Source organism: Oryctolagus cuniculus, chromosome 2, assembly GCF_051225735.1.
Source record: "Oryctolagus cuniculus isolate XC-2025 breed Fujian yellow rabbit chromosome 2, ASM5122573v1, whole genome shotgun sequence".
In the NCBI taxonomy this organism is placed as follows: domain Eukaryota; kingdom Metazoa; phylum Chordata; class Mammalia; order Lagomorpha; family Leporidae; genus Oryctolagus; species Oryctolagus cuniculus.
Genome location: NC_142868.1, coordinates 144,125,021 through 144,140,558, shown reverse-complemented (window position 1 = coordinate 144,140,558; position 15,538 = coordinate 144,125,021). Strand labels below are relative to the sequence as shown.

The window sequence follows — 15,538 nt, the reverse complement described above, 5'->3', positions numbered from 1 at the left end:
TGCTCTGACAAACAGGTCATTTGGCCTTAGGTACCATGCATGAGTTTTCTAAACCTTTTGTTCTTCACGTTAAATGAAACTGATATTACTGAACAGAAGAGTTACAAGACTGAAAATAGCTCACATATGTATTACTGCCTGCCATATGGTAGGTGCTTTAGAAATGTTATTTCTCAAAATTATATTTGGATCTCTGAGTCCACTTCTCAAATATTAACTGTCCCACGTGGAACTGAGCTGTAAGTTGTACATACCTAAAACGCATGTTTCCTCCCTGTCTCTCCCCCATTTCTTGCAGACTTTGGATGGAGGCCTGAATGTCATTCAATTAGAAACTGCAGTAGGAGCTGCCATTAAAAGTTTTGAGAATTCTCTAGGTATTAATGTTCCAAGGAGCCGTTTTCTGCCTGTCAAAACCACGTCAGATCTTTTGCTTGTGATGTCAAACCTCTATAGCCTTAATGCAGGATCTTTGACAATGAGTGAAAAACGGGAATTTCCTACAGTGCCCTTGGTTAAATTAGGCAGTTCTTTTACAAAGGTATGTAACAGTAAAGATATATGTGAAATTTATTATTTCTTAAATGTTTACAGATATGATACACATGTGAATTGGAGATTAATTATAGTTTCCACAGCTGACCTGTTCTTTTCCTCTATCTTTGATGTCTTTTTAAGGGAATTGGCCATAGCAGAAAAGATGTACCTCATTTTTGAAACATGATTGCTGTGGGGAATAGAAAAGGATGATAAACTGGGAGACATTTTTATCTTTTGTCTCTTCCAAGACAGATACTGCTTTTGTCAATAGGGGAGAAGGTTAATTCTAGCTTGACAGATATTATGGAGCCCCTGTCATGTGCTGGGCATTGAACAGTAAATAGAATCCTTGTCTTTCATGGAATAAACATTCTAGTGGGAGAAAGAATGACAGTAAGCAAATAAATTAGATACATAGTATGTGAAGTGGTGGTAAAAAATATCAAGCAGAGATGCAAGAACAGAGTATGTGTAAGTGGAGTGATGGTGTCATTTTACATTTGGTGGCCACAAGATGGCCTAAGAAGTCGAGTGAGTTCACTGTGCATATATTTGGGGTGCAAAGCATTCCAGGTAGGGGAAATGATAAGTATAGTAAAACCTCACTCCAGCATGATAAGTGGAATCCAGAAGACTTAATCATGTAAAAATGTGAGAGGTCAATAAGTGATAGGATGAGCCTTTTTGGCTGCCCTGTAGGTCTTGCTTTGCCATGTAAGTGTATTCTGTGGATGCCAGGTGATGAATTGGGTAGAATACTAGGAATGTGTGCTCTAAAATTGAAAAGTAGAAAATGTTTCAAGAAAAAGGGAGTGATAATGTGTCAGAAGGAGCTACTGATTCAAGTTAGATGGGTGAGAATTGACCACTAGATTTTTTTAACATGGAGTTCTCAGATCCTGACTGAAATGGATTTAAGAAAGAATGGGAAATAAAATGTAAATAACCTATTTGAAAGGTTGGGCTTAAGAAACAGAAATGGGGCCATAGGTAGAAAGAGACAAAATTTGAGAGTTTTTTAAAATATTTTTTAAATATACAGTATGTTTATACATTGATGTAGCCAAAAGGGGGAAAATATTGAAAAGGACAATAGCTGGAATGATATGCTCGAATAGGCCATTTGAAGGAATAGAATGCAAAAGTGGAAGTCCTCCCTAGTACAAGAAGGGAAAACAGCAAGGAGCTAGCTGGCAAGGCGGTGGCTGAAGCTAGTAGGAATTTTCTTTTTTTAAAAAAGTTTTTGATTAACATGTAATACTTTGGTTTGTTTTTATGGGAAACAGTGCAATATCTGAGCACATATATACACAATAAACTGATCAGGTCACACAGCGTTTCCATTTCCTTTTATGTTTGGAGCCTACCATTTCCTCTCTTTCAGTTCTCTATGTAGTATATAGTACATTATTGTCAACTACAGCTACCTCACTGTGCTGTAGAATATTGAAACTTATTACTTCTCTGTTTTGGTACCTGTTATCTAATCTCCACTTCCCCTTCCTCCACCTTTCCAAGTGTCCAGCAGTAACTTTTCTAATCAGAATCTTTTTAACTTCCACATAAAAGTCAGAACATGTGATGTTTGTAATTCTGTGTCTGGCATATTTCACTTAACATTGTGACCTCCAGTTCCATCCATTTTGTTGCAAATGATATGATTTCATTTTTCATGACTGAATAATACCCCAAGATATACATACACACCATATTACATCGAAGTGCAGGTATCTCATATGCTGATTTCATTTCCTTCGGATATATAAACAGAAGTAGGATAGCTGGGTCACATGGTAGATCTAGTTTTTGTTTCCAAGAAACCTCCACACTGTTCTCCATACTGTCTATGCTAATTTACATTCCTACCAACAAAATGTAAGTTTCATTTTCTCCCCCCCCTAGTGTTTGTTGTTTTTGCCTTTCTAATATCCATTATAATTGAAGTGAAATGATAATCTTATTGTAGTTTTTATTCATATTTTCCTGATTGCTGGTGATATTGAGCATTTTCCATATATTTCTTGGCCACTTTTACCCTTTTGACAAATACTTGTTCAGGTCCTTTACACATTTCTTAAGTGGATTGATTTTTTTTGTTGTTGAATTTTTTGAGTTCCTTATATTTTCCAGATCATCTTTGGCAGATGCACAGTCTACAAATACTTTCTCCCATTCTTTTAGGTTGTCTCTTCATTGTATTATTTCTTTGCTGTGCAAAAAGCTTTTTTCTTAATTTGATATAATCCCATTTGTTTAGTTTTGCCTATGTTATTTGTACTTTGAGTATCTTATCCAAAAACTCACTGCCTACACCAGTGTCTCGAAATGTTTCCTCTGTGTTTTTTTTTTTTTTCTCCATAGTTTCAGGTGCTTACATTTAGGTCTTTCATATATTTTGAGTTGATTTTTATGTAGAGGTAGGGGTTAATTTGGGGGAGAGTGAGGGGTTATAAGTTTCTGTCTTCTGCAGATGGGTACCAGGTTTTCCCAACACCATTTAGAAGAGACTGTCCTTTCTTCACACTGTTTTTATACCTTTGTTGAGATTCAGTTGGCTATACTTGCATGGATTAATTTCTGGGTTCTGTTCTGTTCTGTGTATCTGTTTTTATTCTGTTACCATCCTGTTTTGGTTTACAGTAGCCCTGTATTATATCCTGAAATCTGATGTGATGCTTTTCAGCTTTGTGTTGTTTGATTTCAAAATTGCTTTGGGTATTTGGGGATTTTTGTGTTTCTATATGAATTTTAAGATTTTTTTCCCCTAGTTCTGTGAAGGTCGTCATTGGTATTTTGATGGGGTGTGCATTATATAACTTTGTGTGCTATTACAGACACTGAACATGGTTTTCCAATCCATGGTCTTTATTTTTTCTTATTGAGTAAACCAAATTTATTTCATTAGTGGTTTGTAATTTTCATCATAGCAGTCTTTCACATCCTTGGTTAAATTGATTCCAAGGTATTTTATTTCATTATAACTATTGTGAATGGGATTCCTTTTTGTAATTTCTTTATCAGCAAATTTTTTGTGATTAGTGTGTATAAATGCTACAGATTAAAAAACAATATTGGGGGTAGAAAGAGAAAATAAGAAGACTCTCTCATCTCTGGTTCACTCCCCAAATGCTCACAATAGCCAGGGATGGGCCAGACTGAATTTGAGAGCCAGTAACTTAATCTGGGTCTCCCATGTGGCTGGCAGGGACCCAACTATTCAGTGCCTCCCAGGGTGTCCTTAACAGGAAGCTGGAATTAGGAGCAGAGCCAATTCTCAATATATGATGCAGCCATCCAAGTAGATGTTAACACTAGGCCAGACAACCACCCTTATTTTTTGTGTTGATTTTATATTCTGCATCTCACTGAATTAGTTGGAGTTAAAATAGGCTTTTGGTAGAGCCTTTAAGTTTTTCTAAATACAGAATCGTCATCTGCAGATGATTTAACTTCCTCCTCTCCTATTTTATTTCTTTCTCTTGCCTAGTGGCTCTGGCTAAAAGTTCTAGTACTATATTAAATAAAGAGTGATAAGAGTAGACATTCTTGTCTGCTTCAAGATCTTAAACGAAATGCTTTTAGCATCTGCTCATTTAGTATGATGTTGGTTCTGGGTTTGTCACAGATAGCCTTTATTATGTTGAAGTATGTTCCTTCTATACTTAATTTGTTCAGGGTTTCTCTCATGAATGTATGTTTAATTTTATTGAATGCTTTTTCTGCATCCATTGAAATGTTGAGAGGATTTTTGTCCTCATTCTGTGAACATAATGTATTCTGTTTGTTGATTTAAACATGTTGAAACATCCCTGGAAACCCAGGATCAATCCCCTTTGATCGCAGTGATGTTTTTGATGTGCTGTTGGAGTTGGTTTTCTAATATTCTGTTGAGAATATTTACACCCATGTTCACCGGGAATATTAGTCTGTAGTTTTATTATTGTTGCATCTTTTTCTGGTTTGAGAATCAAGGTAATTCTGGCCTTATAAAATGACTAGGGTAGGGTTTCCTTTCAATTTTTTTGGAGTAGTTTGAGAAGAACTGGTGCTAAATTCCTCCTTAAAACAGAATTCAGGAGTCAAGCTACCCGGTCCTGGGCTTTTCTTTACTGGGTAACCTTTGGTTATTAATTTATTCTCAGAACTTGTTATTGCTCTGTTCAGGTTTTCTGTGTCTTCCTGGTTCAATTTCAGTAGGTTATGTATGTCCAGAAATTTACTCACTTTTCTTAGGCTTTCCATTAGGTTGGCATATAATTATCCATAATAGTCCAGAATGACCCTTTTTATTTCTTAGATTCCAATTGCAATATCTCATTTTCATGCCTGATTTTGAGATTTTTGCTTAGTCCAGCAAAAAGTTTATTGGGTCGCTTAATGATGATCTAATTTATGTAGGAAGTTAATTGCTATGAACTTCCCTCTTACTACTGTATTTGCTGTACTAAGTTTTGGTTTGTTGTGTTTCCACTTTATCTAAAAAAAATCTAATTTCTCTTCGGATTTCTTTACTCATTGTTCATTCAGAAGCATGTTGTTCAAGCTCTCTTAAGGTTTTAAAGTTTCTTTTATTAACTTCTAGTTTTTATTTCTATTTTAAGGTTTCTTTTATTAACTTCCAGTTCTATTCTGCTGTGGTCAGAGAAAATATGATTTTATTTAAGATTTATTAATTTATTTGAAAGGCAGAATTAAACAGACAGATCTTCTATATGCTGCTTCACTCCACCAAACAGCCACAATAGCCAGGGCTGGCCCAGACTGAAGCCAGGAGCTGGGAGCCCCTGCCCCATCTCAAATATGGGTGCCCGGGCCCAAGCACTTGGGAGCATCCTCTGCTTTCTCAGGCACATTAGCAGGGAGGTGGACTGGAAACGGAACAGCCGGGTCTTGAACTGGTGTCCACATTGGATGCTGGCATCACAGGTGGCAGATTTACCTGCTATGCCACAACCCCAGATCCTATGATTTGAAATTAATTTAAAAAATTGTTCAGACTTATTTTGTGGACTTATTTTATGGTCTGTCCTACAGAATGTTTCATGTGCTGATAAAAAGAATGTGTATTCTGTGGCAATTAGATGTAATGTTCTATAAATGTTAGGGCTATTTGATCTATAATATAGTTTACCTCTGATGTTTCTTTGTTGACTTTTTGGTCTGGATGATCATCCATTGATGAGAGTAGGGTATTGAAGTCCCCTATTTCTGTTGTGTTGGAGCTTATCTTTCCCTTTAGATCTCATATTTATTTTATAAAATTTGGTGCTCTGGCATTAGGTGCATACTACATTTATAATTGTTTTATCTTACTGAATTGATCCCTTGATCATTGTATAGTAACCTTGTCTTTTTTTAGTTTTTTTTTTAAAGATTGATTTAGTTACTTGAAAGGAAGAGTTAGGGAGGGAGGGACAGATCTTCCATCCACTGGTTCACTCCCCAAATGGCCACAACAGCCAGGACAAAAAGACAAAAGCCAGGAGCTTCATCCAGGTCCCCCACGTTGGTGTAGGGGTCCAAGCACTTGGGCCATCCTCTGTGGCTTTCCCAGGTGCTTCAGCAGGGAGCTATATGGGAAGTGGAACAGCCAGGGCTCAAACCAGCGCCCATATGGGAGTGCCAACACAGTAGGAGTTAGCCTTACCTGCTGTGCCATAGTGCTGGCCCCTTAAAGTCTATTTTGTCTAAGTATGTACTCCTGCTTGCTTTTGGTTTTTCTTTGCATAGAATATCTTTTTCTATCCTTTCACTTCCATTCTGTTTCTTTACTGGTAGGCAGCCCTTAGCATTTAATCTATGAAGTCAATCTTTATAATTTTTAAAAATTTTTGACTTATTGAAAGGCAGAGATATAGAGATGGACAGGGAGAGATTCCCATATGTAGGTTTACTCCCCAAATGCCTGCAATAGTGGGGGCTCAGCTAGGCTGAAGCTAGGAGCTCAGAACTCAAGACAAATCTCACGTGGGTAGCAGGAACCCAAGTACTTGAGCTATCACTTGCATGATGTGCATGGAGCTAGAATTGGGAGTGAAGCTAGGACTTGAGACAAGGCAATCTAGTAACAGGATGCAGATGTCCACAATAGTGTCTTTTGTTTTAAAGAGTCATTTTATTTATTTGAAAGACAGAGTTAGAGACAGAAATAAAAGAGTTAGAGAATCTTTCATCAGCTGGTTCACTTCTCAGATGACCGCAAAGGCCATAGCTGAGCTGATCAGAAGATAGGAGCCAGGAACTTCTTCCAGGTCTCCCACGTGGGTGCAGGGGCCCAAGGACTTGGGTCATCTTCTACTGCTTTCCCAGGCCATAGCAGAGAGCTGAAACAGAAGTGGAGCAGCTGGGACTGGTGCCCATATGGGAAGCCAGCACTGCAGACTAACCCACTGTTCCACAATGCTGGCCCTCACAATAGTGTCTTAACTGCTATGTCAAATGCCACCTCTAGGTTGTTACTTGCAGGTAATGGCTTAGTCTTGGCATTTTTAAAGAAATTTATTTTGAATATTCTTTATTTTTCTAATGAGTTTATACATATGTTCATATAATAGTTTTCATAATGGTAGTTATGTTTTGCTTCTGTCTGTAGGACTCCCTTATGCATCTTTTATAAAGCCTGTCTAATGGTTATGGATTTCCTCAGTTTTTATCTTGGAAAGTCTTTTTTTAATTTATGAATGGTAGGTTTGTTCTTTCAGAACTTGGGATATATCATTCTATTCCCTTCCTGACCCCTAGGGTTTCTGTTGAAAAATCTGCTACTTTTATGGTGGCATACTTAAATGTGACTTGGTGCCCTGTTCCCACCATCTCTCCATGTTATGCTGCTTGGGTTGGGAAAGAAGAGTGAGCAGTGCTGTGGCTACCAATCTAATATTTTTAGAGTTCAGTTAAATTGTCTTATTACCATAATTCACATTTTTCTGTGAATCCTTCTGTGAAACAGTTTTTATGTTTTAAGGTTCAAGATTATCTACGAAGATTTGAAAGTATACCAGATATGCTTGAATTGGATCACCTCACCGTTTCAGGAGATGTGACATTTGGCAAGAATGTGTCATTAAAGGTATGTTATAGACACTTAGGTACCAAATGAATGGAGTAATAATAGAATTAAAAAGGAAGGAAAGTCCAACATGGGAAGCAGTCCACACAGCAGACTCCTAGAATGACATTTGCTGTAAACAACTCTGACCTCAGAATCAACCCTTAAGGCTTCCTGGTCTGGCTGAAAGGCCCGTGAGAGCTTTGCAGGCATGGAAAGCCAAGACTATGGCAAAAAATATCCTACATGGAGGATCTTTGTGAGACCTCATTGGAAAGAAGGGGTCATCAAAGAAGGATGTACTGTTCTCTGAAGGGAGGAGGGAACATCCACTTTGCTTATGGCCATATCCAAACACTGATGGAGTCTGTGGTCACAAAAGGCCTCTATAGCCTTGGCAGCCCATGGCAAGAGCCACAGGTGATCACGGACATCATAAATAAGAGTGTTAATTGTTAAAGGAACAACAGAAGTCACTGTGCACTTACTCTCCGTGTAGGACCTCCATCCTTAATGAGTTGTACTATGAGAATCAACTGCAAATCTTGTTCTCAAACTGTACTCTATATGTTGTGTGTGTGCATGGGTGCAAATTTTTGAAATCTATGCTTAACATGGGGTTGGTCCTTCATTATGAACCATAATGAAGAAGATGGGAGAGAGAGAGGGAGCGTGAGTATGGGGGAAAGAACCACTATATTCCTAAAGTTGTATCTATGAAACTTAAAAAAAAAAATTCCCAGAAAAAAGGATTAGCCTGAAGTGTTTGTGTAGCTTAATTATTTTGATAACTTTATTCAAAATTCCATCCCTTAGGTATTTTAATAGGTTTTCAAAAGGCACTTTAAAGCACCTTCTAGTAATTGCAACTAATTTTTAATCTAAAAGATTAAAATCAACATTAGAGCAGTAAGAAGGAATTTGGAGGCAGTAATTCTGCCTTGCAGGATATTCTATTAAAAATCATTTAATGAAATGACCTCAGTTTACTAATTTTAAACATTATATGTCTCAAAACAGTAGAGCCAGTATTTTTAAAAAAGCAAAAAAAAAAAAAGTGACGCTCCCTTCAAATCAATTAAAGTCCTGTGTCACCAAATAAATATGACACATTTCAAGAAATGAAAGTGCATGGTAATAGCAGTTACTCAAGATCTTCTCAGTCAGATGGTGATGATGAACTTCTAATTTAATTTATGCATGAACATCAGAGAATATAATGCATGTAAATGTATATTACTAGGAATAAAATGACATGGGGCTTTAGAGCCAAAAATTAATAAAGCATTAGAAATGTGCAGGGTCATTTGTCCTCATTGGAAAATCTACACAAAAACTGTGAAATAGATAATTCTATTAAAAGTGATGTTCTTCCAAAAATACGAGCATAATTATAAGTAGTTATTATTTTAGTTACTAAGCAAAACACATGAATTTCAGGACAGCATATCTTATAATAAATAAAATTTTCCAAAAGTAAAAATTTTACACCGTTAAAAAAAATGAATCCACACATGAAATAGGTTACTACAGTATTTAGTGTTCTTCCATTAATACACTACCTAGATAAAATACAAACATAACCTTGGGCCTTTTCCGGAATGTAGCATACAAATGGAAAATAAATACTTATTAGTAACTTAACTGATACTACTTACTGATGTGTGACAGTCTTCAAAATAGGAATGCTGTTAGCACTGAATGAAAATAAAAGCAATGACAACTTGTGAAAAGAACTGTTCTGTAGTCATTCTAGCCTAGCATAAGAAACAGGAAGGAAACTGTTACAGCTTACAACCAAAACAACTTTTCCTAATTTTTTTTAAATCGATACTCAAATTTCTTGTGTTCTTCCCATTAAAGCTACTTACTTGAAAAAACAAAATAAAAAAATTAAATTTTATTGCTAATACTATCCAAGTCTCATGTAAGAAATATGTAATCAGTAAAACTGTCTTTTTAAAAAAGACAAACTTCTATGTAAATATAAACCAAGCACCTTTTACTTTTTTTTGAAGTCTAGATAATGCTGGTCTAGCCAGCAGTTCTCCAGAAGCACCCATCACACCACAGTACTGCGTCTACTTTCTACTCTTGCCTCCAAGTAATCTAGGACTATTGTTGGGATTGTTGCAGGATACGTTACAATTTTCCTTAAGTTGTTTTTTGCTTAATATTGTTTCTAAATACAATTATTCCCCTATAAGAGGAGTTCTGCGTCAACTGTAAAATAATCAGCTGTATTTTAGTTTCAATTGCAAATACATTGCTGATTTTTATTTTTCCTTTCACTTAGGGAACGGTTATCATCATTGCAAACCACGGTGACAGAATTGACATCCCACCTGGAGCAGTATTAGAGAACAAAATTGTATCTGGAAACCTTCGCATCTTGGACCACTGAAATGAAAAATATGTACACTTTATACTAATTATGGGCTAAATAGTTTCTTACAATGAAGTATCCTCTAGGATTCTAAAATAGGCAGGTACCACACTATGTTACTGTACCCTACAGTGTTGATTTTTAAACAAGAGTTTTCTTCAGGATGCTTTTAGTCTAAGAAAAGCACAGATGAAGCAATACTTTCCTTCTTTGAAGAGGATCCTGAAAGTTAGTTGATCTTCAAGTGCAATATTGTTTAATCTTAAAACTGGGGCAGCTCTGCTGGAAATATTTTAACAGAAGCCTCAATGATGGTCACTTTGATTGCTTGTGATTTCAAAAATAAAGTGGTGAAGCTTTACCTGTGTATATTTGTACTTTTTAATGCTAACTTTATGAAGTGGCAAAATAAAATGGAAGCTGTCAGTACTCACTGGCTATTTACCTAGCGAGTCTAGTTTTTGCATCTCTAAAAATGTTATTCACATCATTTCCATGAGAATTGAACTCAAAAGGTATTCACCATCTCTCTCCCGTCTAGTTCTAAATCTGGGATGCTTGCCTTGCTTTCCACAGGCTCCCCATTGAAGAAACAGTGATGTTTCTTTTCCTAGCTGAAAGGATTGGGATGGGCAAAAGTAGGGCGTTTTGTTCATATCCTGGTATTCTAATATAGTGGAGTAGGGGTATAACTACATTTAAGGAAAAAAAGTTACTTTTCTTAAAGCAAGCTTGTTGCTAAAAAATGTTCATGAATAACTATTCAAAGCAGACCTGCTGACTTTACGCTTTTTCTCTGAGAATCGGTAGCATTTTCCAATTCTTCCATACTTGTTCTGAGTGAGCTATTTATTTAAAGTTCACTGTATACTGTATCATTAAAAAAATTCTTTTAAAGTCTTAATTTTTATAGCTTTATTTTAGACAGTTTAAGAACCAATGACATACCTCTGTAATGATAAAGGAAAGGCAACAAAATTTCCTTTGAAGAAACCAAGGAGCACAAAATAAGACTATTTCATTTTACATAATCACCACAAGATTAGGCACTCTGACAGGGTTAGGCAAGATTCTTGGTGGGAGGTGAGGCACAGGCACTTGAATGTGTAGAGTGCTGTTGATTCTAATTTCGAAGACAGGTATTGGAAAAGCTTTAAATAACTTACTTATCACCTTGTATTTCTGGCCCCAACATAGCAGCCTGTATTTTACAAGTTCTACTCCCTGTTCTTTGTCCATGTACACAGTGAAAGTAACTTAACAAGAATCCAAAGGGGCCATACTTCGTATGTTAAAATGAGAACTCATAAGTAGGCAGATTATATGAATACATATTCTTACCTCTGCTACAAGTAAAGACAAACCCCAAAACCCTTCATAGATACTTTTATAAAAATACAGCTATTAAAACTGTAGCCTTTTGTATACCACTTCTGAAAGTATTTAAATTAGTTGCATAAATAAATGCCAATATTTTGTTCTTTAATTATTAATTATAATCAGCCTTTTCTATATTTAGACTGTCCTTGAAGGCTTGACTCAGTTAACATACAGTGGTAGTAGGAAGATTTAAATATGCAACACATACAGCCTGAATCTTGACACTGGTCACTAAAACAAACAGTGAATTCCTAAATCCAAGCAATCAAAAGATGTTTATTTTTTATAGAAATTTCTGTAAAAAAATAATTTTTCAAACAGCTTTACTTTCATAGAGAAAACTTTCTACAGAGGTTGAATAAGATTTTAATATTTTTAAATTGTACCATCATTAAATAAGGTGGGACACCATATGAATTTCATTGCACTGGAAGAAATGCAAAGCATTTTTTAATATAAAGTATACAGAGCATCCTAGTCAACTACAGCTGTGTTACAGCTATGTGTTCTTTTGGATTTGGTCCAAAGAAACCTGAGTCTGTTTCCAGAGAGAATGAAAAATGTTATAGACACCTGATCAGATTCTCCTCACTGAATGATGCACAAAAATGGCATTCCTCGGAGATCCCACTGAATCCAGTTTCCCAGCACTGAGACTTCCTTTCCCCTTCCCCCACCTCAGTTCACTTTGGGTTCCGGATTCAGTTCTTGAATCACAGGCATCCAGATTTTCTTCATGAACATACATATCCCGTGGTCAGTTGAAATACCCAGTTTTCCAGTATGTCATCATCACCTCTTCTGTTCCCAGATCTCAGCCATATTTAGGTCCAAATCTTTAAGGCCTTTTAAGGCTTGAAGATTTCCAGTGTAAAAAGCTACATCTGCTGTGACCAACCTAAACATTGGAGAGAAAATTATTTTTAAATCTGACAGTTTTCTATTTGGATAAAGTAGCAATGTGCGTGGAATAAGAGTCACTTCCTAGCTGCTAGAGTATTCATTTAAGATTTTAGATTTCCTAGGAATCAAAAGCAACATACTTTTCACAGGACTCCTTAGCCAGTCACTTAATACCCTATTAAAAACTAGGTTTCCTGAACACCTTCTAAGGTGTTAAATGAAAGCAGAGGTGTACATAAGTACTGTAAAACTTGATAGTCAACAACATAATGAAAAAGAAAAGAACTTCACTGTTGAATTCTGGGCTGTCACATATGAATGCCTTTACCTGAAATACACTTCTTTAAACATGTAACTTTGCAAAGAAGTAAAAATTGTTTATCCTTTAACTAAAAAAAATGAAACATGCCATTCAAAAGGCCATAAATGCTAGTTTCATCTTATTACTATGATCAACTGCAGTCTTTCTTTTTTCTAATGCAGGTATATTCTCCCATCCAAGTACTAACCAGGCCCAACCCTGCTTAGCTTCCAAGATCAGATGAGATTGGGTGCGTTTAGGGTGGTACAGCTGTGGACAATGCAGGTATATTCTGACATTCAGAAATTAATTTGTTAGAGGACAAAATACAGAGGAGAATTTAATACATGAAGATTGGGATTTTGTTTATGAAAAGAAGAGAGTTACATTTTTTAAATTAATGTTTGTAGAGCAAGAATGTCCACCACCCATAAAATACCTCAGAAGTGAGATGCCAAAAGACCTTTATGTACAATTATTTCCCAGTGCAGCAATCAAGTTAGGACAAATGGAGGATGCAGCTAATGTAGTTTATTTGAAAAAAAAATTTTGCACTTACATGAATAAATGGCCAATTAAAATTGTGAACTAATGATTTTGAATTTCTTAGTAGCTTTTTTTTTTTGGACGGGCAGAGTTAGAGAGAGAGACAAAGGTCTTCCTTCCGTTGATTCACCCCCCAAATGGCTGCTACGGCCGGCACACTGCACTGATCTGAAGCCAGGAGCCAGGTTCTTCCTCCTGGTCTCCCATGCGGGTACAGGGCCCAAGCACTTGGGCTATCATCCACTGCCTTCCCGGGCCACAGCAGAGAGCTGGACTGGAAGAGGAGCAATCGGGACAGAACCTGGTCCCAACCAGGACTAGAACCCGGGGTACTGGCGCCACAGGTGGAGGATTAGCCTAGTGAGCCATGGCACCAGCCTCTTAGTAGCTTTTCAATCTGCACTGAGACTTTATTATGAAAAATGAATATAGTTCTACTCCATATGAAATGTTTCTAACCTGATCTCAGTATAACCTATTAATAGTTTCTGGTTGATTTGGCTTGCAAATATTATATAATAAATGATATAATGAAATTATAGTGTTAGCTCCTAATATATAGAAATGCAGTCTGAAATTCAAATAAATGTTAAATTCTATATTTTCAGTTGTGAGTTAATATTCTAACAAGTTTTCTAAGGTTACAAATTTGTACTAGGTACATGGCCAGGAAACTGACACAGAACACACAGGTTATCATGTACTAAGAAAAAGTGGCTGCCATCTCACCTGTCCACTGTCTGAAGCAACTCCTCTGACACTGAAGTGACCCACAAGGAAAGCATCACATTAGATAGCATTGAACTGGGTACCTTCAAGATACATCGTGGGAGGAGGCATTTGATGCAGCAGTTAAAATACCATTTGGGACACTGGCATTCCCATATTGGAATGCCTAAGTTTGACATCCATCTTTGCTTCTGATTCCAGCTTCTGCTAATACCCAAGTACTTGGGTTCCTGTCACCCATGTGAGAGGCCTGGATTGAATTTCTGGCTCCTGGTTTTGGCCTGGCTCAGACTTGGCTACTGTAGGCATTTGGGGAAGTGAACCAGCAGATGGAGATCTTGCTATGTCTGTCTGTCTCTCTCTGCCTTTCAAAAAAAAAAAAAAAAAACTTCAACCTTTCAGTCTAGTCTTTGTGATGATTTAACTCAATGAATTACTAGGAAAATGATCTCTAAACTACTCTCATTTCAGTTGGTTAGTTTATTTATTTGAAAGAGAGGGAGGGAGAGACAAAAGATTTTCCATCCACTGGTTCACTCCCCAAATGGCCACAACAGCCAGGACTAAGCCAGGCAGCAGCCAGAAGTTTCATCTGGGTTTCCTGCATGGGTGGCAATGGCCCAAGGACTCGGGCCATCTTCCATTGCCATAAGCAGGGAGCTGAATTGGAAGTGGAGCAGCCAGGACATGAACCAGCACCCATACGGGATGCCTGCATTGCAGGCAATGGCTTTACCTGCTATACCACAATGCCAGACCCCACATTCCAAATTCTTAAGAAGAAAATGAGTGACTTACATTTTATGATTTCAAATCTAATAACCTAAATACCATCAAATCCGTAAATGGCCTGCCAAGCTGCAGAAGAAAATGGGTAATGAGGGGCAGACATTTGGTACACTACTTATTTGGTACCACTTGGGACACCTGTGCCCCTGTCAGAGTGCGTAGGGTCAAGTCACATCTCTTCTTCCAATTCACTTGGGTCCCTGCCACCTACATGGGAGGCCCAGATTGAGTTCTGGGTCCCTGATGTGTACCTAGCCTAGCCCCAGCTGTGGTGACCGACCACTTGGGGAATAAACCAATTGATGTAAGATTTATTTCCTTGTCTCTCTACTTTTCAAATAAACAAAAAGAAAACAGATGTTTAATGTGCTTTAATTTACAACACTTTATTCCACTATTACCCTGGGAGACAGGTACTACTATTACCCCATTTTTTAAAAAAAGGACTTGTATGGGCCACCATTGTGGTGTAGCAAGTAAAGCTGTTGATACTCTTCTGGTCCAGTCCCTGATTATGACCTGAGGAAAGCAGCGGAAGACAGCCTAAGTGCTTGGGCCTCTGCACCCATGAGGGAGACCCAGAAGAACTCCTGGCTTTGGCCAGCCCAACCCCAGCCATTGTACTTATTTGTAGAGTGAACCAGCAGATGGTAGATCTGTCTTTCCTTCTCTAACTCTGCCTTTCAAATAAATAAATCTTTTTTTTAAAAAAAAAAAAAAAGGCTGGCGCTGTGGCGTAGCAGGTAAAGCTGACTCCTGCATCGCTGGCATCCCGTATGGACACTGGTTTGAGACCTGGCTGCTCCACTTCCAATCCAGTTCTCTGCTATGGCCTGGGAAAGCAGTAGAAGATGGCCCAAGTCCTTGGGTCCCTGCACCCATGTGGGAGACCGGGAAGAAGCTCCTGGCTTCAGAT

General features: G+C 37.4%; 2 protein-coding genes across 11 annotated transcripts in view; one reads left to right on the top strand and one right to left on the bottom strand.

Annotated features, from left to right (window-relative positions):
- The window catches only part of UGP2 (UDP-glucose pyrophosphorylase 2), a 67,108-nt gene extending 56,773 nt beyond the window's left edge, over positions 1-10,335 (top strand). For all 6 annotated transcript variants that reach the window (XM_008254344.5, XM_008254342.5, XM_008254345.4 and 3 more), the window contains exons 8-10: positions 299-541; positions 7,505-7,609; positions 9,885-10,335. In XM_008254344.5, coding sequence (XP_008252566.1) covers positions 299-541; positions 7,505-7,609; positions 9,885-9,992 — 456 coding nt within the window. In that variant the 3' untranslated portion in view covers positions 9,993-10,335. The remainder of the gene's footprint in view (positions 1-298; positions 542-7,504; positions 7,610-9,884) is intronic.
- A 539-nt stretch (positions 10,336-10,874) lies between these two features.
- The window catches only part of VPS54 (VPS54 subunit of GARP complex), a 127,284-nt gene continuing 122,620 nt past the window's right edge, over positions 10,875-15,538 (bottom strand). For all 5 annotated transcript variants that reach the window (XM_008254347.4, XM_051838114.2, XM_051838099.2 and 2 more), the window contains one exon: positions 10,875-12,252. In XM_008254347.4, the coding sequence (XP_008252569.1) occupies positions 12,147-12,252 (106 nt within the window). In that variant the 3' untranslated portion in view covers positions 10,875-12,146. The remainder of the gene's footprint in view (positions 12,253-15,538) is intronic.